This window comes from Arachis hypogaea, chromosome 8 (assembly GCF_003086295.3).
Source record: "Arachis hypogaea cultivar Tifrunner chromosome 8, arahy.Tifrunner.gnm2.J5K5, whole genome shotgun sequence".
Taxonomy (NCBI): Eukaryota; Viridiplantae; Streptophyta; class Magnoliopsida; order Fabales; family Fabaceae; genus Arachis; species Arachis hypogaea.
Genome location: NC_092043.1, coordinates 25,583,642 through 25,604,876, shown reverse-complemented (window position 1 = coordinate 25,604,876; position 21,235 = coordinate 25,583,642). Strand labels below are relative to the sequence as shown.

The 21,235-nt window shown below is 36.0% G+C and overlaps 3 protein-coding genes and 1 long non-coding RNA gene across 4 annotated transcripts; 3 read left to right on the top strand and 1 right to left on the bottom strand.

Annotated features, from left to right (window-relative positions):
• Positions 1 to 15,936: 15,936 nt before the first annotated feature.
• Positions 15,937 to 16,742, bottom strand: LOC140174817 (uncharacterized). Its single transcript, XR_011864707.1, has 2 exons — positions 16,593 to 16,742; positions 15,937 to 16,310 (listed from the first exon to the last, which is right to left on the bottom strand). It is a non-coding gene; the product is annotated as an uncharacterized lncRNA (long non-coding RNA).
• LOC140173138 (putative disease resistance protein At4g11170) lies at positions 16,280 to 17,934 on the top strand. The gene is made up of 2 exons (XM_072200920.1): positions 16,280 to 16,758; positions 17,680 to 17,934. Exons 1-2 carry the CDS (start codon positions 16,280 to 16,282, stop codon positions 17,816 to 17,818), a joined length of 618 nt encoding a protein of 205 aa, XP_072057021.1. The 3' UTR covers positions 17,819 to 17,934.
• On the top strand, positions 17,849 to 18,651 carry LOC140173148 (disease resistance protein RPV1-like). The gene is made up of 2 exons (XM_072200176.1): positions 17,849 to 18,559; positions 18,646 to 18,651. The coding sequence occupies exons 1-2, from the start codon at positions 17,849 to 17,851 to the stop codon at positions 18,649 to 18,651; spliced, it is 717 nt and encodes a 238-aa protein (XP_072056277.1).
• Positions 17,962 to 20,905, top strand: LOC112705133 (disease resistance protein RML1A-like). The gene is made up of 3 exons (XM_072200919.1): positions 17,962 to 18,774; positions 18,873 to 19,166; positions 19,258 to 20,905. Exons 1-3 carry the CDS (start codon positions 18,673 to 18,675, stop codon positions 20,707 to 20,709), a joined length of 1,848 nt encoding a protein of 615 aa, XP_072057020.1. The 5' UTR covers positions 17,962 to 18,672; the 3' UTR covers positions 20,710 to 20,905.
• Positions 20,906 to 21,235: the final 330 nt, after the last annotated feature.

Sequence of the window (21,235 nt, the reverse complement as noted above, 5' to 3'; positions counted from 1 at the left end):
TCTTGGCTTGAGAAGGTGACTTAGGATTTTTTGAGTTTCTAGTGTCCAATTGATTGATAGTTGATAGCCATTAACTCTAGCCTTCATTAATCCAATTAGTGGAAAGCTAGGATTTATGGACTTGGGTTGATATTACTCACTTGACTTTCTTTTGTTACTTGATTAAAGGATGACTTAGTGAGATTAATCCTTGCAACTACCATGCTTGTGGCTAGTGATAATGATGAAGACCCTTGACAACCAAACCTTGCCAAGACCATTTTGTTAATACAATTTCATTACCATTTGCTATTCATTTTTCTCATCTAAAACCCCAAAATAAATAAATCCATAACTAATAACAAGAACACTACCCTGCAAGTCATTTGAGAGACGACCCGAGGTTTAAATACTTCGGTTATTAATTTTAGGGGTTTGTACTTGTGACAAACAAATTTTTTTATGAAAGAATTATTGTTGGTTTAGAAACTATACTTGCAACGAGAATTCATTTGTGAAATTCTAAACCGTCAAAAATCCAATCATCAAAATGTCGCCGTTGCCGGGGATTTGCAATGGTGTTGTGTTATTGGTTATTGTACATATGTGAATATTGTAAATAGCTTGTCTTGTGCTTGTTTACTAGATTTTGTTAGTTTTAATTTGTTTTTCCACTATGAATTCTCATTTTGGCTATGAGTTTAGTTCGAATTGTGTTGTAGGAAATGTGAACTTCAATGGTGACACTCATTATGGATGGAACACTCTAAGATGGGAGGAGCATCAAGGAATTGATCACTCCTATTGGCAACAACCTCCGGATACTTATAGGTATAGTTTCCATCCTAATGCATGCCAATTTAACGGCTATGATGACTCTTTTTGTGACACTCAACAACCACCATCATATGCCTATGAATCTCATCCTCAACATGAACTTCAACCATTCTCACAAGCCTTTCATTACCAAACACCACCCTATGATCCATATCCATCGTATGACCAAACCCCCATACCATACTCTTATGACCATTATGAGCAAGAACCCTTAGAACCACCACAACCCTATCAAGATTACTCCCAAGAACCACCTCAATACACACAATCTCCACAACCTTACCAAGAAGAACCACCTTTCTATTATGAATCCTTTCTCCAAAATAATGAACCTTCCTCCCCGCCCCAAGCCCCAGTAGACGATTCTCTCACTTTGTTACTCCAAGGACAAGAAGCCATGAAACGGGACACACTTGAGTTTATGACCAACTTGACTAAGGTAGTGCACGCTGTAGCCTACAAATGTTTGAACACTCAAGGTACTTTCATAGCCACATGCGAAAAACCTAAAGAAGAGCAAAGTATGAAGGAGAAATTGGACAATCCGGTAGAGAAGGGAGAATCAAGTTTTGTGTTGGAACAATTTGAGGAGCCTATGATCATTGAAGAAAAGGAAGAGGTGGTTGAAGATTTAGGAGATGTTGAAAGTCCATGGGAATGTAGCATCATGGAGGACTCTTCCAAGAAGCTTGATATCGATGTTGAGGAAGGTGCGCAACCTCCAAGGCATATCATCGTTGGAGACTTGGAAGAGGCTTATCAAGAGATGGATTCAATCATGGATGAATTTCTCTCTACAATGAAATCCTCTCCCATTGGACATAAAGTTGAAGTTACAAAAGAGTGTGCACAACCTCCCATACCTTTGGTAAGCAATGAGAAAGAGAGTAAATCGAAAGAGAGCTACCAAGAGGAAAAAGTTGGCATGGTGTATATCAAAATTGAAGAATATAAAGAGGTTGATCAAGAGATGGATTCATTCATCAATAAATTCCTATCCAAAATTGAATCACCTCCCATTGGGCAAGATGAAGTAATTGAAGACAACACCAAGCCAAGTGAAAAAGGAAAAAAGGTTGAAATTGAAGAAGCTTGTGAAGAGGTGGAAACAACTAAAGAAGAGCCTAAAGAAGTAGACCTTGCATTGTCTAAGTGTGGGGAGGTCTCCCTCCCCAAATCACCATCCAACACAACATTCAAGTGGGTAAAATTCTTATCCCTAAGCTTTACTTTCTCGCTTGAATATGGCTTGATTCAAAATGATGGCCAACTTAGAGCTCTTTGTGGAGTTAAGAGTAGGAAAGAATTGTGTAGTGGTTGAAAACATCATTCTCAGCTCATGACGGTTGTAAGCTCAAAATTCAAGAGCAATGGTTGGTGTGGAACCAAATTGCATGGGTCTAGGAAGTTGTTTGGAAGCTTCTTTGAGAATTCCAAGATTATGCCACCCAAGTGGAATAATGATAATCAACTCAAAGATGGGTGTAGAAATCAGATATGGGATCCCGGAATACATGAGGATTGCCTTTGGGAGCTCATAGCTTGTGAGGAACTCCACCCATGCTTGAAGTTATTAATCTTGAATGATGGAACTTATTGGAAGACCAAGCATTGGTGGATGTTCCAAGATGAGTACAAGCACAAGCCACCTTGATAAGAAGCTCCCCATAAGTCCAACTTAAGGACAATAAATAAAAGTGCTAGGTGGGAGACATCCCACCATGGTAAACTCTTTCCATACTCTTTTAGTTTTGTTAATAAGTGAATTGAGTTGCCATTGTAGGTAGATTCTCATTTTCATTTTTATCTTTTGTAAATATTGGTAGAATTAGTTTAATTTCTTGTTTTTATTGTTTTATTGAGTTTAGTTAGTAGTATAGTATGTTGAATAAGGTTCTAGGGTGTTTTGGTAGCTGTTTGGAGGATTGAAAGGCTTGGATTGGTGCAAGAACTTAGAAAAATTTTGAAAAACAGAACACCATCCACGCGTGCACGCACCTAACGCGTACGCGCACCTGAGCATTTTTCGACCATCCACGCGGACGCGCACTGTACGCGTACGCGTGGATGCAAAATTTCACCTCCAGCCAAAAACCCGAGAGTTAGGCCTGCACTGTGCGAAAATTGGGCCTAAGGCACAAGTCTATGCACGCGTGCACGCACCTGGCGCGTACGCGCACATGATCTTAAATTGGCATGCACGCGCCCGCACACTGTGCGCGCGCACATCAATTGCACGATCCACACTCCTGGTACTTTTACCCGAGAGTTGTGCCAGACTTGGGCCGACATTATGCCTCCGGCCTAACTCGATGCACGCGTGCGCGCACCTGGCGCGTACGCGTCCTTCAACCAATATGCCCAGTGACGCGTAAACGTGCATGACGCGCACGCGTCGGTAAAAAAAAAAAAAAGAGTTTTTTTCTCCCCTTCCATTTTCTTTTGCTTATCACATTAGCATACTTCTACTCTTCCCATTTTCATTTAGTTTTTGTAGCATGTTTTCGTTTTTTTAAGTCATTTCAATAATGGTGTTGAATTCTTATACTCAATTATTGAGACTCTCTTGCTTTATCTTGGTGCTTTGTGACCTGTTTAACATTAATTGAAATGTTTTGTTCCACACACAAGGTAGTGCTTTAGTCCTTCCTAACTCATTATCCTTTGTTTTTGTGCTTCATCATCATTGAGTTAGGTTGGGACCAAATGCCCTCATGCTTATCACTAATCTTGTTTGTGTCAATTCTTATTTGATCTTGATGCTCAATATGTTTTTCATGCTTTAACCTTACTCTTGCATCAAGTGTTAGTTGATATGCCGTGGCTCATATTGTTTTCTCTTTTACATGCTTTGCTACCATGTAGTAGAGAACCATACCTTTATTTGGCATTAGCCCCCGCCTATATCCTATTTGCTTTAATATCTTTGTCATAGGCTTAATATTCCTTTCCTTTTCTATCCTTTTAGGTTGGCCACCAAGGAGGGAAAAAGGAAAAGTTTTTAAATGGGGCAACAAACAAGTCATCCGCACAACCATTTGAGGAGCTCATCAATTGTAGCAACCCGTCCACCCTGCTCTTCTTTGCATGTACCGAAGACGGTGCAATCTTCAAGTGTGGGGAGGTCGTCCGACCGATCTCCATGGGTAACAATTTCCTTTTCAACACCAAAATTTTTATTTTCTTTGATAGAATAGCTATTGCATTGCATGATAGGTTGCATGTTAGTTAGAATTTGTACATATGTTTACCACTTCCTTCTTATTAGGACTACTTGGTTAGGGTGATGATTTTCTTTCCAAGAAACTGTTTTAGGGCACCCTACCAATTTGAAAAAGAAAATTTGTGGAACTTGCTTGAAAGAATTTATTTTGGAACATGGTTTTTGAGCTAAGAACACAAGCTTGTGAGATTTGAGCCTAATGGTGTGATTACATCTTATAACCAGTTATTTTCCTTCTTGCGTGTAATTGTTCTCTTTTTATGATTGTAATCTTTGATTTGTTTGAATCTATATGTCCCATTATCCCTTGTATTCATGCATTTATATGATTGAGGCCATCATTTCATTAGCTCACTTATCCAGATAGCCTTACCTTTTACTCTCCTTTGTTAGCCGATTTTGAGCCTACGCTTAACCCACTTGTTCTCATTTTAGCACATTACAAGCCTTAAAACGGAAAACAATGAATGTCCTTTATTTGGATCTTTGATTGGCTTAGGCTAGTGAGTGTGAGTGTCATCCAAGAGTGGGAAAACTTTAGGACATTGGTTGGGATAAGAGGGTGTTTGTGTTTTGTATTTTTATATTGGGGAATTGGGTACATACTCATGTATTGATTAAATGTATAGACCTTATGCATTGATGTTCTTGTATATAGTTTGAAAGAAAAAGAAAATGAAAAGAAAAAGAAATAAAAGTGAAAAAGAAAAAAAAGAAAAGAAAAGAGAAGAAAATGTATGTAAAAAAAGAAAGAAAAAAAAAGAAAAGCAATAAAGGGGACAAAATGCCCCAAAGTGAAGCTCAATAAGAATCAATGCATAAGTGTTGTGAAATGAAAAGAAAATTCATGAGTATGTGAAAAAGTGAGGAATGGGTAGTTAGATTAGTACTTAATTGTATAGGTCATTATATAGGTTAGGTGGAAAAGTTTAAGTTAATCAAAGATTCAAATCCTAAGTCCACTAGCCATATATGATCCTACCTTGACCCTAACCCCATTACAACCTAAAGAAAAGACCTCATGATACATGTATGCATGCATTGAATAATCGTTGATTGTTAGAAGAAAAATAAATCTTGGAAAGCATGATTAGGGGAGAATTGAGTGAATCAACCCCAAACACCGAGCGACTAGAGTGCAAACACTTCTGGTGAGGGTTCGATGCTCGACTCCTTGATTCCCGGCTTTCATAAGCTTTCTTCTTGCAAGTCTATTTGAACTTCAATTTTTATATTTGAATTGGTAGGATTCATGAATCGTTATATGATCTTGACCCTACTTGTGCATGTATGACTTGGAGGATTTATTTATTTTTAACCAAGTAGGTAAAACCATTTTGCATTTAGTTGCATATAGTTTAGGTTGCATATAGTTTATTTACATTGAATAAATGTTGATACCCTTTGTTTCTCTATTAGCTTAAGCATGAGGACATGCTTGGTTTAAGTGTGGGGAGGTTGATAAACCCCATTTGTAGGGTTTATCTTGTGCTTGATTTAGGGGATTTTATAACCTTTTACCCACATTTATTCAACGAAATAGCATGGTTTTGTATATTCTCCTTTAATTGTGCTTGAATGTGAAAACATGCTTTTTAGGTCTTAAAATAGCTAAATCTAATTCTCCTTGATTCCATTAGATGCCTTGATATGTTTGTTAAGTGATTTAAGGTTTAGGAGGCAAAGATTGGATCAAGGGAATAAAGAAAGAAGCATGAAAAGTTGGAGAACTCATAAAGAAATGAAAGAACCGGAAAGTTGTCAAGCCGACCTCTTCGCACTTAAATGACCATAACTTGAGCTAGAGAGGTTCAAATGATGCGGTTCCAGTTGGGTTAGAAAGCTAACATCCAGGGCTTCGAAACGATATAAGATTTGCCATAGTTGCTACACGTATGGTGGCGCGCACGCGCATAGTACACGCATGCGCCGTTGCTGCCACCTGGTTCACTTAAAGCAAAACGTGGCCAGCAATTTTAGAAGCCTTGTGGGCCCAATCCAACTCATTTCTGATGCTATTTAAGCCAAGGATTGAAGGGGAATCAACATACTTTACATATTTTTGATCATTAGTTATAGTTTAGTTTTAGAAGTAGTTAGAGTTAGAGAGAGAAGCTCTCTCTTCTCTCTAGAATTGGGATTAGGAATTAGGGTTAGATTAGGATCTCATAGTTCTAGTTTTAATTCAAGTCTCCTTCTACTTCTACCTTCAATTGATGATTGCTACACTTTAGTTCTTCTTTCTATCTCTATCCTCTTGTTGTAATTTCTCTTATTTTGTTTCTAGGTTTTGTAATTGAGATATTTTTGTTCTTTTGTTTTCTTTTAATAATGCAATTTGAGATAATTCATGTGATTGTGATGTTGTTGATTGTTGTTTTGTTAATTCTTTGTAATTGTTGGTTGTTGATTCCTTTTATTCTTACAAATAAAAGTGCTTTCTTCATTACCGTCCAAGTGTTTGATGAAATGCTTGAGAGGATGTTAGAGTAGAATTCTATGTTCTTGGCTTGAGAAGGTGACTTAGGATTTCTTGAGTTTCTAGTGTCCAATTGATTGATAGTTGATAGCCATTAACTCTAGCCTTCATTAATCCAATTAGTGGAAAGCTAGGATTTATGGACTTGGATTGATATTACTCATTTGACTTTCCTTTGTTACTTGATTAAAGGATGACTTAGTGAGATTAATCCTTGCAACTACCATGCTTGTGGCTAGTGATAATGATGAAGACCCTTGACAACCAAACCTTGCCAAGACCATTTTGTTAATACAATTTCATTACCATTTGCTATTCATTTTTCTCATCTAAAACCCCAAAATAAATAAATCCATAACTAATAACAAGAACACTACCCTGCAAGTCCTTTGAGAGACGACCCGAGGTTTAAATACTTCGGTTATTAATAGGGGTTTGTACTTGTGACAAACAAATTTTTTTATGAAAGGATTATTGTTGGTTTAGAAACTATACTTGCAACGAGAATTCATTTGTGAAATTCTAAACCGTCAAAAATCCAATCATCATTCTTCGTCTCCTGCTCCCTTCCGAGTTTACCATCATGATTGCAAGTGGGAACCAGAGTTCCATGCGGTCCAACACAAGGAGTTCCAGCCGAAGTAGAGCATCGGGTATTCCACAGTGGTGTGGGTGTGGGTGCCGCCCTATTCTTCGGTGGTCCACAACAGAGGCTAACCCTAACAAGCCATTCTTTGGGTGCCCTAACTACAATATTAATGGTAAGAGGTGGTGTGGTTTGTTTGTCTGGGCTGACATTGGAGAAGAAGACCTCAAAGGAAGGGTAATTTCTACTGTGGATGGTGACCAAGTTAGGGTGGATTTGGCTTGGAGAATTGGGAAGATAGAGGCTGAAGTTAGAACCCAAAAAAATGTACATTTTAGTTTTGGCTTTGTTTATAGTATTTGTTGTTGGTTTTATGTTGGTAGTTAAAGCTTGAAGATGAGTTTGTGTTACTGTGTTTAGTGTGAAAATGTATTAGAAGAAAGAAAAATTCTCCTTCTCAAATTTCCTAGTTGTTTTCTGTCATTCAATGAAATTGTTGAAAAAAATTGCAAAAAATGCATCTGATGTAGCATAATTGAAGCTGGAAGAAATTGTCATAATAATAATAACCATATCAATAATTTTTAACAAAAGTAACAATAATCCTGCCATATTAATGACAACTTAGCTAATTCCAAAATACACCTTAGCTAAAGGACACAGAGCGTCTTATTGTCATATTGTATTCAAATATATTAAAAGTCTACTGCCATAATATTCAGCCCACAAAACCTACAAAACAAAAAGTATGATTCACAAAAAGATTCAAAATTTCATCCAAAATAGGCTGCACAGATCAGGTACATCTTCATTTCTTCTTCATTAACCAGCCCATTATTCTTTTCACCCATGAAACACATCTTTCTCAACTCATCATCACAATTCAGAACTCTTAGCCCAATGTCTAATCCTCCCGAGCACATGCCACCAACATTCTCCTATCCTATCATATCCTAGTTCTTTATAATAATTTCTCACCCAAAAAACATATAAAGTATCTACATCAATGTCACCAACGCATGCCTTCTTATCAGGAGAATATATAGTCATCCCGTTTTTATCTTTCTGAAACTTTCCCCCATGGTGGAACATAATATCTAAGTGCACATCCATCTGCATGATTTAAAAAAAAAAATCAGCACTAGTTCCACACAATGATCCTTTTAAGATAGTTTTCATCGACTACATTCATACATGACAGAGAGATATATCGAAATAAAACACATTTATCCACCATCGGAACAAAGCATGAAGACAAACCCCAAAAAACAGTGGCAGACAACATCGAAATAAAACCTTAGCCCAAATTCCACTACAAACCTTAGGTAAAAACAATATACAAAGCAATAAACTATGATCAACAACCATCAACGCATTCCCTAAAATTTGAAAAAATAAAATTTTAAAATCTGCACTAACCTCGGTGATGGAACAGAAGCTCCTTGTAGCGACAAAGTACCTCCTCAGACAACTGTACAGTGTTCACTCGTGATCCAGCAGTCTCCAGGAATCCTATTGCAGTTACTCGTTCCTATTTTCAGTGAGTAACGGAAGAGAGACGTTTTTCCTCTGCGTCACTCAAGGAGGAGTTGAAGACGAAGAGTGGAGACAAAAGAGGGAGAGGCCAACGTTTTGTTTTCCATCGCATAGAAACGACATCACTCAAAGGGATTTTTTAGCGCCAATTTAGAAACGACGCCGTTTCCTAGTGTCCAGCGTGGCAATATTTGGCCATGTCACTAACGGCGTCAGTCCTCCAGTGACGGAAATATGGCTAAGGACTAACGTGGTGCATTTTTTCGAATCTGGGGGACTAATTAAGTGCAATCGGGATCTGGAGGACTAAATCAGTGCAACTCATTAATCTCAGGGACCAAAATGGGGCTTAACTCACTTTGTGATGGCATACATTTATGGTTGAGTTAATGTGTGCTGAGCAAAAATTGTATGAGTTGTTATAATGTGTTTGTTTTGGTGCAGCAATAAACAAATTGAAGCCAAGTTGGAGTAAGCTCAATTTGGAGAGCAAGGGAACCTGGTCAAGAATGATTTCACGAGGTGTGGTCTCTGCATCAGTACGAAAGCTGAATTCATGGAAGACACCATCCTCATAGAAAATCAAAAGAAGAAGTAGATGATGTAGAACAGAATTTCGCTAAGACCGATAGATCAATCAAAATTCAACAAGAGCACCTTCAATGATAAGGAAACAGTTGGAGCAGCCTGTCAAAAATAGGCAGAAAATGTACAAACTTTGCAATGTTCAAAGAAAAAAGGAACGAAAAACTATATTTTGACTGATATTGTGCAATTATCTTTTTTCTCTTAAGAGTTTTCATCTCTTCATCATTTCATTCTATTTTAGGATAGCTACCTGATATGAGTTATTTTATTTATAAGAAAGAGAGAGCTTAGAAAGTGAGTATCAATTTCTGTCATGCTCGGATGTGAGAACATCAAGAAAAAACCATGAGCGGCATTTGAGAAATTTGTTTTTGTATTTGGCTTGAATTGGTATTTGTAACTTGAATTTGTTTATAGTGAAAAGTTCTACCATTTGTTGTGGTAGAGACTGGATGTAGATCCTATTTTGGGATTGAACCAGGATATATCGTGATGTTTATCTTCTCTGTTATAGCATTCAAAATATCATTATAACCGTCATTTGCATATTTTTCTGCAAAATCATGCAATAATTTTATAAAATATCTCTATCTAATAAAATAAAATTTTAAGCACCAGCAGCCTTTTTCTTTTTGAGCAAATGAAGATGCATTGAGAAAGTTATTATGTTATAAATATGAAGTGCATAGGGCAAAAATTTTTCCATCGAAAAAGATGTGGCTGTGGTGAAAATGTTGGTGGATTCTGTAACCTCCTTGATTAGTAATCTCACGCAAATATGCTTTTCATTTTATATATAGGAAAAACAGAAAGAGTGCAGAGATTTATGTATAGTTGTATACTACATTACTACTAGAATTTCGTTTGTTAATCAGTGGTTTACAAACGATAAATGTATCAAGCGAGATCAACGAATGCCTTGGCAATATAATTTTTGTGTGTACTTCAAACACATGTGAAACAAAAGTGAGTAATTCCATCACTTTCATTAAAATTTGGCCCGCACTTAATCAATAAAAAAAATTAAAATCTGATCAGCATTTAACCAAAAAAATGAGTAATTCCTGTTGTAAAATAAATAAAAGATATATTAAATATAAAATAAAGATGTATAAATAGAAGACTCTAGCATTAAAATAATTAGCTCAATAATGATTTATATATATATATATAATAATATTATATGTTGTAATGTGTATATATATAAAGATAGAAAGAAGTATTAAAAGTAAAGAGAGAGAGAATTGCATTTGCTTTTGTAAATATGTAAAATGTCTCGTATCTTACTACTATTTATACACATGAGAATGTTTTTATTTCAACCTTCATTTATTTTGATTGTCTTGGAGAGAGGTTCCTTCAATATGGAGAAGGTAAACCAACGTGGTCATCCACATGCTTATCTTAACTCTCCCCTTTGGATGATCATTTATGATTATTGCCTCATTAAAACCTTACTAAAGGAAAACCCTGTGGAAAAAACCTTAGTGAAGGAAAAAGAGTACAATATCCTTTGTGATGGGGACTGCCTCATTAAAAACCTTGTCAAGAAAAATCCAATGGGAAAAAAATCTGACCAAGGAAAAAAGAGTACAGGATCCCCCTCTTGCCGACATCATTTAATGTCTCAAAATCGGTGCATCCCAATCTCATGTACCAATCTTTCAAAGGAGGATTTTGGGAGTGACTTTGTAAATAAATCTGCCAGATTGTCACTTGAGCGAATCTGTTGGACATTAATTGTCCCTTGATTTTGAAGATCATGAGTGAAGAAGAATTTGGGAGAAATATGCTTTGTTCTATCACCTTTGATGTATCCACCCTTAAGTTGAGTAATGCATGCTGTATTATCTTCAAACAGGACAGTTGGAGCTATCTTATGATCAATCAGTTCACATGATGATAGAATATATTGAATCAGACTCCTCAACCAAAAAAACTCGCGACTAGTTTCATGAATCGCCAGTATCTCAGGCTCTCAGCATGATTAAAGGATGTTGCAGCAATCGTCTGTTTTGTGGACCTCCAAGATGTAGCTATACCACCATATCTGAATAGGTATCCTGTTTGAGATCTCCCTTTATGTGGATCAGACAAGTATCCGGCATCTGCATAGCCAACTAATTGTGACTTGGATCCATAGGGATAAAACAATCCCATATCAACCGTCCCATGAAGATATCGAAAGATTTGTTTGATTTCACTCCAATGTCTTCTGGTTGGAGAGGAACTATATCTTGCTAGTAAATTCACAGCAAATGATATATCGGGTCACATATTATTAGCAAGATACATTAGCGCTCCAATGGCACTAAGATGTGGTACTTCAGGACCAAGGATATCTTCATTTTCTCCTTTAGGACGGAATTGATCCTTCTCCTCATCCAAAGATCTTATGATCATTGGGATACTCAAGGGATGTGACTTATCCATATAAAATCTCTTCAAGATCTTTTCTGTGTATGTCGCTTGATGAATAAAGATCCCATTTTTTGTATGCTCGATCTACAGGCCGAGACAAAATTTAGTCCTTCCAAGATCTTTCATCTCAAACTCTTCTTTTAGAGTTTTTATAAATGTTGGAATCTCATCAGGAGTCCCAATGATATTTAAATCATCAACGTACACAGCAATAATAATGAATCCATATCCAATTTTCTTTATGAAAACACAGGGGCAGATATCATCATTATTGAATCCGTTTTTGGCCAGATACTCAGTAAGACAATTATACCACATTCGTCCAGATTGCTTTAGACCATATAAAGATCTTTGTAATTTGACTGAGTATAGCCCTTGCAAATATTCATTGGATGGTTTAGATATCTTTAGTCCTTCAGGGACTTTCATATAGATATCCCGATCTAATGAGCCGTATAAGTAGGCTGTTACCACATCCATTAAATGCATATGCAGTTTATGATATGCAGATAAACTGACCAAATAACGCAATGTTATCGCATCCACTACAGGGGAATACGTTTCTTCATAATCTATACCGGGCCTTTGTAAAAAACCTTGTGCTACAAGTCGGGCTTTATAGCGCACAACTTCATTTTTCTCATTTCGTTTTCTCACAAATAGCCACCTGTATCCAACAGGTTTTACATCTTCTAGTGTACGGACTACGGGTCCAAAGACTTCACGTTTTGCAAGTGAGTCTAACTCAACCTTCATGGCTTCTTTCCATTTTGGCCAATCATCCTTTTGTCGACATTCTTCGACTGATCTTGGCTCAAGATCCTTACTTTCATGCATGATATTTAATGCCACGTTATATGCAAATATTTCATTGACAATTGTCTTATTTCGGTCCTATTTTTCTCCTGTAAAGACATAATTTATTGAGATCTTGTCATTTTCACAATTTACAGGTACCTGAACGTCTTCTGGCGTTAAAACTATATCAGAATTTTGGACAACTGCAGGTGTCTCTACTATGTCTTTTTCAACAGAAATAATATTTATCTCTTTTCTCTTTCGATGATTTTTGTCTTTGGAACCGACAGGCCTGCCACGCTTCTGGCGTGAATTTGCTTCAGTGGCTACTTGTCCTACTGGGACATCAATTCGAATTGGGCATTTTCCGTCCTGCCACGCTTCTGGCGTGAATTTGCTTCAGTGGTTACTTGTCCTACTGGGACATCAATTCGAATTGGGGCATTTTCCGCTGGTATATAAGATTTAGTTATCCTCTTTGTATCGGAAAATGCATCAGGAAATCATTTGCTATTCTTTGCAAATGTATAATCTTTTGAACTTACAGTTCGCATTGCCTTTATCGAGGATCTAAATGCATCAACGATGATGCATTCCAGTTAAGCTCCTTTTCAGGAAGCTTATTCTCTCCCCCCTAATGTTGAAAATTTTGATTCATCAAAATGTCAATCCGCAAACCGGATTTTAAATACATCTCCAATTTGTATCTTAAGATACCTCACTATAGAGGGAGAATCATATCCAACATATATCCCCAATTTTCTTTGGGGTCACATTTTGGTGCGATTAGGTGGTGCAATGAGAATATATATCGCACACCTAAATATTCTTAAATGGGAAACATTTGGCTGCTGGCCAAAAGCTAATTGCATAGGAGAGAAGTGATGGTAACTCGTTGGCCTCAAACGAATAAGTGCTACGGCATGTAAAATAGCATGCCCCCAAACCGAGGTTGGGAGATTTGTTCTCATAAGCAAAGGTCTAACAATTAATTGGAGGCGTTTAATAAGCGATTCTGCTAACCCATTTTGTGTGTGAACATAAGCTACTAGATGTTCAACACTTATTCCATTAGCCATACAATAAACATCAAAAGCTTGGGAAGTAAATTCACCAGCATTATCAAGACGAATTGCTTTGATTGAATTTTCTGAAAATTGTGCTTTTAATCGAATAATTTGAGCCAGTAATCTCGCAAACGCCAGGTTGCGAGAGGACAATAAGCACACATGTGACCATCTCGAAGATTCGTCTATTAGGACCATAAAATATCTAAAAGATCCACATGATGGATGAATAGGTCCACATATATCACCTTGAATCCTTTCTAGAAATTCAGAGGACTCAAATCCAATCTTTACTGGTGATGGCCTTAAAATTAACTTTCCCTGAGAACATGCAGCACAACAAAAATTCACTAGTTTTAAGAATCTTCTGGTTCTTTAGTGAATGTCTATGGGAGTTTTCAATAATTCTCCTCATCATGGTTGTTCCCAGATGACCCAATCGGTCGTGCCAAGTTATGAATTTATTTGGGCTAGTAAACTTCTGGTTTACAGTGGCATGTGATTCAATTGCACGAATCTTGGTATAATACAACCCAGATGAAAGTGAGGGTAACGTTTCTAATATAACCTTTTTATTTGAATCATGAGTTGTGATACATAAGTACTCATGACTTCCCTCATTCATAGTCTCAATATGATATCCATTTCGGTGAATATCTTTAAAGCTCAACAAGTTTCTTCGAGACTTGGTAGATAATAGTGCATTATTTATTATGAATTTTGTTCCTCCAGGAAACAAAATTATTGCTCTTCCGAAGCCTTCAATCACATTGCCTGAGCCAATAATAGTATTAACACATTCTTCTTTTGGCACCAGATGGGTAAAATATATATCACTTTTGAGAATAGTGTGCGAACTTGCACTATCCGCAAGGCATACATCTTCATTACATATTCTTGCCATTTTCTTTAAAGACAAATAATAATAAAATGAGTAGTATGCACAATTAAATTGAATTCTTGATCGGAATTATTTTTCTAAGAAATACTGCACATAAAAATAATGTCATATACTAAAATTTTATTTAAAAACATGACATATTTAATGATTTCAAAATTCATAAACATTAATATTTCATTATTTATATACATCATATTTGAAACTTAAATACATAGAAAATAAAACTTAACAATAAGCTCTTTACATTATTTATTTACATGAATACTTAACAATCTCACACATTAAACTATTCCATCATTGATCAAATGACCAATATTTTCTTCAGGATCCTCAAAGAAATCAGATACATCATAATGAGTGGTGGAATTTTCAGCATCATTTGAAACAAAATTCGACTCTTTTTCCTTGTCGTCCTTTTTCAAAGATGTCTGGTAAAAATCGACTAGGTGCATTGGGGTACGACAGGTACGTGACCAATGACCCTTTCCACCACAACGGAAACACTTATCCTCTGTTGATTTATTCTGCCCGATATTTCTTTTTTTATCCCACTTCTGGTGAGATCATCTCTTTTGAATATAATTCCTTTTCCTTCTATAATTTTTCTTGTTATTAAAACCTTGCCATTTACCTCTTCTGAGGTAATTTGCCGCATTTACTTCAGGAATTGGGGTGGCACCAGCCGGGTGCATTTCATGATTTTTTAAGAGCAACTCATTGTTGCGTTCAGCAACAAGAAGGCAAGAAATTAACTCAGAATATTTTTTAAATCCTTTTTCTTGATACTGCTGCTGCAGGAGCACATTCGAGACATGGAAGGTTGAGAAAGTTTTCTCCAACATATCATGATCAGTTATCTTTTCTCCACATAATTTCATTCGTGAGGTGATTCGAAACATTGCAGAATTATATTCATTTATGGATTTAAAATCTTGTAGACGCAAGTGCGTCCATTCATATCGAGTTTGAGGAAGTATCACCGTTTTCTGATGATTGTACCTTTCTTCAAGGTCTTTCCAAAGATCTGCAGGATCTTTTAATGTGAGATATTCATTTTTCAATCCTTCGTCAAGATGACGACGAAGAAAAATCATGACTTTGGCTTTATTCTTCTGGGATGCATTATTTTCAGCCTTAATGGTATCTCCAAGATTCATTGAATCAAGATGGATCTCAGCATCTAATATCCATGATAAATAATTGTTTCCAGAAATATCAAGAGCATTGAATTCAAGATGAGAGAGCTTCGACATAATAAAAAATTTTACCTGAGTCTTCCTAAAAATTTGATCAGAGTTTTGTGCTGATAACGTGTTATAAAATAAATAAAAGATATATTAAATATAAAATAAAGATGTATAAATAAAAGATTCTAACATTAAAATAATTAGCTCAATAATGATTTATATATATATATAATAATAATAATATTATATGTTGTAATGTATATATATATATATATATATATATATATATATAGAAAGAAGTATTAAAAGTAAAGAGAGATAGAATTGCATTTGCTTTTGTTACTATGTAAAATGTCTCGTATCTTACTACTATTTATAAACATAAAAAAGTTTTGATTTCAACCTTGATTTATTTTGATTGTCTTGAAGAGAGGTTCCTTCAATATGAAAAAGGTAAACCAACGTGGTCATCCACATGCTTATCTTAACAATTCCATCAATTATAAAGATAATTATACGAAGTCAAGGGAACTTTCTAGTGCTAGTTGACAAAGCAAAGACACCACCACATCATGACATCACTGTTACCGAAGAAGTTTGATGGAAATTACATCAATTATTGTTGTTGACTACTTGTTTACTCCTCAGAGCTGTTTGTATGCTCGAAATCGAAGAGAATGGCTTCGTTGTCTTCTCTGTCCGTTGTTTCTGAAAGCAAATATGATATCTTCGTTAGCTTCAGGGGCGTAGATACCAGACGTGGTTTTCTTAGCCATCTGATTAAGGCTTTAAACCAAAAACAGATTGAGATCTATGTAGACTATAAGCTCAGAGAAGGAACCCAAATATCACACTCACTCCTTACAGCCATTGAAGAATCAGAGATTTCCTTGATTATATTCTCCCAAGATTATGCTTCATCCAAGTGGTGCTTGGATGAACTCGTTAAAATAATGAAGTGCAGGAAAGAGAAAGGTCAAACAGCAATACCTATATTTTATGATGTAGATCCATCTTGTGTGCGACATCAAAGGGGAAGTTATGTCGATGCACTTTCCGGCCATCGGAAAACGTCATCGGCGGCGCAGTTGCTAATGTGGAAAGAAGCTCTCAACGAGGCTGCCAATTTGTCTGGACTGCATTCATCCAACTTTGGGCAAGTTCTTTTACTTTTACACTATGCAATTGCAACTGTATTTTATTTTAATCCCTCAAATTTCAAAACTATTAGTTATATTCTGTATATGTTGATCGGGAATTAAATTGATGCTTTTAGAATTTTAGAGGCTAAATTGCTGATTTTTAGTGCATGTTTGGACGCCATTATTTTGTTAAAAAAAGATTTTTTTTCAATGAAAAAAGATTTTTTTTTATTTTTTAACGTGTTTGGCAAATTTCTAATAGTAAAAGTAAAAGTAAAAGCACTAGTAAAATAAAAAAAAATCTTTTTAAAAAGCTATAATTTACATCTTTCTTTAAAAGATCTTTTTTCTTTAAAAAAAAGATGTTTTTCATGTAATAAATAAACAAAAAAGTACTTTTATATTGTTATACCCAAACATAATTGATAGATAAAAAGAACTTTTTACATGAGATATCCAAACATAAAATTACTTTTACTTCTCTATAAGTTCTTTAAAAAAAAGATAACTTGAAAAAAGATTTTTTTTAGAAGCTCACCCAAACAAGCCCTTACTTTGTCATAAGTTAGTATTCAAACAGGTTTTAATTAGGAATTTAGATCCTCTAAAATGAGGAAATTGGTAAAGTGGTAAAGTCAAGGGTTAATCATCATTAATTTTGTAACTTCCATGAAATGTGCACTTTACTATCTTAATTTAAGAGTGATTAGCTCTCACTTTATTACTTTACCAACTTTCTCATTTTAGAAGATCTTGATCAGTTACCAAAATTCATTGAGTTCTTAGACAATGTAAGAAGAGAGTTTTTCTAACCCTAAAGGGAGAAATAAGATGGACTATATTAGTTCTTGTGGTAGAAATGGGATATCATTTTGTGATACTTAAGGGAAACCCATTCACTAAGAACAATTTGGATTGTACCTTGTTTGGTACAGGAGTGATGCTGCTCTTATTGACGAAATTGTCAAACGCGTGTTACAAAGGTTGAATGAAAAGTGCCAAGGAGATTTACAAGGACTTGTCGGAATGTATGAACCAATTACAGAGCTAGAATCATTATTGTGCAAGGAATGAAAAGCTGTAGTTATTATTGGACTTTGGGGCATGGGTGGTATTGGAAAGACAACTCTTGCTAGTTTTGTTTTCAATAGGGTATGTCATGAATTTGAAGGACTCTGCTTTTTAGACAATGTAAGAGAAAAAGTCCAGAAATATGGCATAAATCATTTGAAGAAAGAACTTGTATCTAAGCTGCTGGACATTAAAGATGTAGAAAAAGATGTAGTCTCTTTCATCATGCCTATTGGGATAACTGATTTTGCCAAGAGAAGACTCCGTCGCAGAAAAGTTCTTCTTGTTCTTGATGATGTGAGTGATTCTAAGCAACTGGAAGATTTATGTGGAGGACATGATTGGTTTGGGTTAACTAGTAGAATCATGGTGACAACTAGAGATAAACATGTGCTGAATAGAGCCGATCATATTCATGAGGTTAAGGCATTAAATCAGGATGAGTCTCTTGAGCTTTTTAAGTTGAATGCCATGAAACAAAACTACATGGACACAGAGCAAGTTGAGCAATCCATGAGGGTTCTTAACTATGCGAAAGGAATTCCATTAGCCTTAAAAGTTATGGGTTCCTTTCTCTGTGGAAAAAGTAAGCAGGAGTGGAAAAGTCAGCTTCTTAAACTTGAAAAAATGCCTCATGTAGAAATTCAAAATATATTGAGATTGAGCTATTACGAACTAGATCGTCATGATCGGAATATTTTTCTATACCTTGCATGTTTCTTCAAGACAGTTTCAGAAGAGCAGGTCACATTTCTTCTTGATGCGTGCGGATACTCAACAGCTATTGGGTTAAAAACTCTTCAAGACAAAGCTCTTATTTCCATTTTAAGCAGTGAAGTGACGACTTGCTTCGAGAAATGGGACGTGAAGTAGTTCGTGAAGAGTCTCCCAATGATCCAGGAAAGCGCAGTAGATTATGGGATTCTACTGATATCTATAAAGTATTGAAATATGACACGGTAAGTATAGTATATATCCTTTATCAAATATAAACTAAAGATGGCTTTAATTAGTTAGTTTTGTAGTAATTCCAATATACTTTGACTTGATGCTGCAGGGAACTGAAACTATTGAAAGCATAACATTAGACATGTCAAAAATTGACATGCTAAGCTTGCATCCTCAGATATTTGCAAGAATGTACAAGCTCAAGTTTTTAAATGTTCATTCATGGGATGGTGAGCATAGGCTCTGTGCTCCTCATGGTATTGAATCCTTGTCAGATGAGCTGAGATTTTTTCAATGGGAAGACTACCCTTCGAAATCTTTACCATTGTCTTTTTGTGCGGAAAATCTTGTGGAAATTATAATGCCGTCTAGTCAGTTGGAGAAGCTTTGGGAAGGTGTCCAGGTATGCAGTGCAACTTCCTTTTTTGTTTAAACACATGTATATCGTTTTTTAAAAAGACTGGGCTCATGAATTTATTTTAATTCTTCTGCAGAATCTTGTAAATCTGAAGCTAGTAGATCTTAATTATTCATCACACCTAGTCGAGCTCCCAGATTTCTCCAAGGCCCCAAATCTTGAAGAAGTAAATGTTTCCAACTGCAAGAGTCTGCAGCAAGTTCCCCAATCTGTTTTGTCTTCTCAAAAGCTGGGTTATCTCTTTCTAAATGATTGTAATGAACTAAGAAGTTTCCAGCACAACATTCATCATCAATCTCTTAAGACACTCTCCTTCCATAGCTGCATTGGTCTCAGAGAGTTCTCGTTGACACAGCTTAACCACGGCACAGACAAATTGGTGTTATCAGCTCCGCTTGAACGGCTAAAACTGGATTACTGTTCCAACCTTTCTCTGCTGCCAGACAATATAAGCATGCTTTCATCATTGAAGGACTTATCAATGTGTCACAGCAGTGTGAGAAGCTTGCCCGAAAGCATTAAGCATCTGTCACGGCTGAAATACCTCAACTTGAGTAATTGCGAGAAGCTTCAATCAATACCAGAGCTTCCATTGTCCATTTTGGTTTTAATTGCTGTTAACTGCACATCATTACATACTGTTTTCATGGCTGAACCAATCAAAGAAGAGAATTTCGGATATAAAACATTTGCATTTACCAATTGTGTTAAGTTGGAGAAGGCTACAATCCAGGCCATTATGGCAAACGCCTATGTCAGAATACAGCAAGCAGCAAACGCATGGCTACCAACAGCACAGAGGAATGAGTACTATTATGCAAACTTTGATAATAATTATGAACTCAGGGTTCATGTTTGCTTACCAGGAAGCCAAGTTCCAGGATGGTTCAGCTATAGAACAACCGAAACTTGCATGACTGTTGAACTTGTCCTACTTGCTTCTAGTATCAGTATGTTCCGAGGTTTCATCTTCTGTGCTGTTCTTCCTCCTAGAGAGGAAAAAGGCTTAGGCTCGGAAAGTTTGAAATGTTCTTACTTCATTGAAACGAGTGATGGTCCAAGCGTGCGTGATCAGAGTTCGTGGGTGATATATGACCGTGCAGTTGATAAGGAATCTGACAATGTGTATATGTGGTATGATAGGCAATGCTGCATTGATATGATGAGGAGAACGAAACAAGACAAAGTAAGTGATGAAGATAATGTTCATAAGTACAAGGTATTATTTGATTTCCATTACTCCCTTAATTCCACAGGAATAAAAGAGTGTGGTGTCCATCCAATATATGTCTCGGATACTAAATCCAAGAGAAGACCAGAGATAACTCAAGTTGATGAGAACCAAGGTGATCTAGAGCTGGAAGAACCACTTTCTTCCACAAATAGGAACTTTAAAATGGAATACTTTTCTTCAAGGGAGCTTTCTGCTACACAGCTCAGCAGCAAGGATGATCAAGAGCAGAATGGGAAAATTACTCCTTTTCAATTCATGTATAGGAGGAGAGTGAAGAAGAAAATAAAGGAATGAGGTGAGAGGATGATATAAATAGAATTAAGGGAGAGAATTGGCCTCTCCAATGCCAAATATGGTTTCTGTTATTTCTAATATATGCTTTTACACACTTACATAATACAATCCTTCACTGCTTTGGGGACTATCACAATGATACTCCCTTTTCTGTGATTCTACATTCTTCTTCTATTTCGATTCTCTTATACCTTAATTATGTTCTTCCTTCTGTTTGCAATTTTATTTTATGAAGCTCCTGAAGAATGATGCATGATGAATCAATTTTAACTTTATCTTAAACAAACTTGATCAATTATCCAACAAGTTAAAATAGGACTATTGGTTACTAGTAAAAGATATTGTTAAAATGGGAGTATTGGTTACTGTGAAGTGTGAACATACAAGATACTGTTATTTGTATAACAAGTACATCGGCATGATTTTACTTTTGTCAATTTCATTAACGTGCCTAGTTTCTTAGCAAGTTCTTTTGCACGTTTGAAGGTGGTCACTCTTATGTTTGACCGACACGACCAAAGATAAG

What these genes read in the sequence shown, in the direction of transcription:
- LOC140173148 (XM_072200176.1), top strand. Translation starts at nt 17,849, where the DNA reads ATGGGTGGTATTGGAAAGACAACTCTTGCTAGTTTTGTTTTCAATAGG.
- LOC112705133 (XM_072200919.1), top strand. Translation starts at nt 18,673, where the DNA reads ATGGGACGTGAAGTAGTTCGTGAAGAGTCTCCCAATGATCCAGGAAAG. An exon ending in AAGTATTGAAATATGACACG is followed by an intron (nt 18,775 to 18,872) that starts GTAAGTATAGTA and finishes TTGATGCTGCAG; the next exon opens with GGAACTGAAACTATTGAAAG. An exon ending in AGCTTTGGGAAGGTGTCCAG is followed by an intron (nt 19,167 to 19,257) that starts GTATGCAGTGCA and finishes ATTCTTCTGCAG; the next exon opens with AATCTTGTAAATCTGAAGCT.
- LOC140173138 (XM_072200920.1), top strand. Translation starts at nt 16,280, where the DNA reads ATGGCTTCGTTGTCTTCTCTGTCCGTTGTTTCTGAAAGCAAATATGAT. An exon ending in CTGCATTCATCCAACTTTGG is followed by an intron (nt 16,759 to 17,679) that starts GCAAGTTCTTTT and finishes TGTTTGGTACAG; the next exon opens with GAGTGATGCTGCTCTTATTG.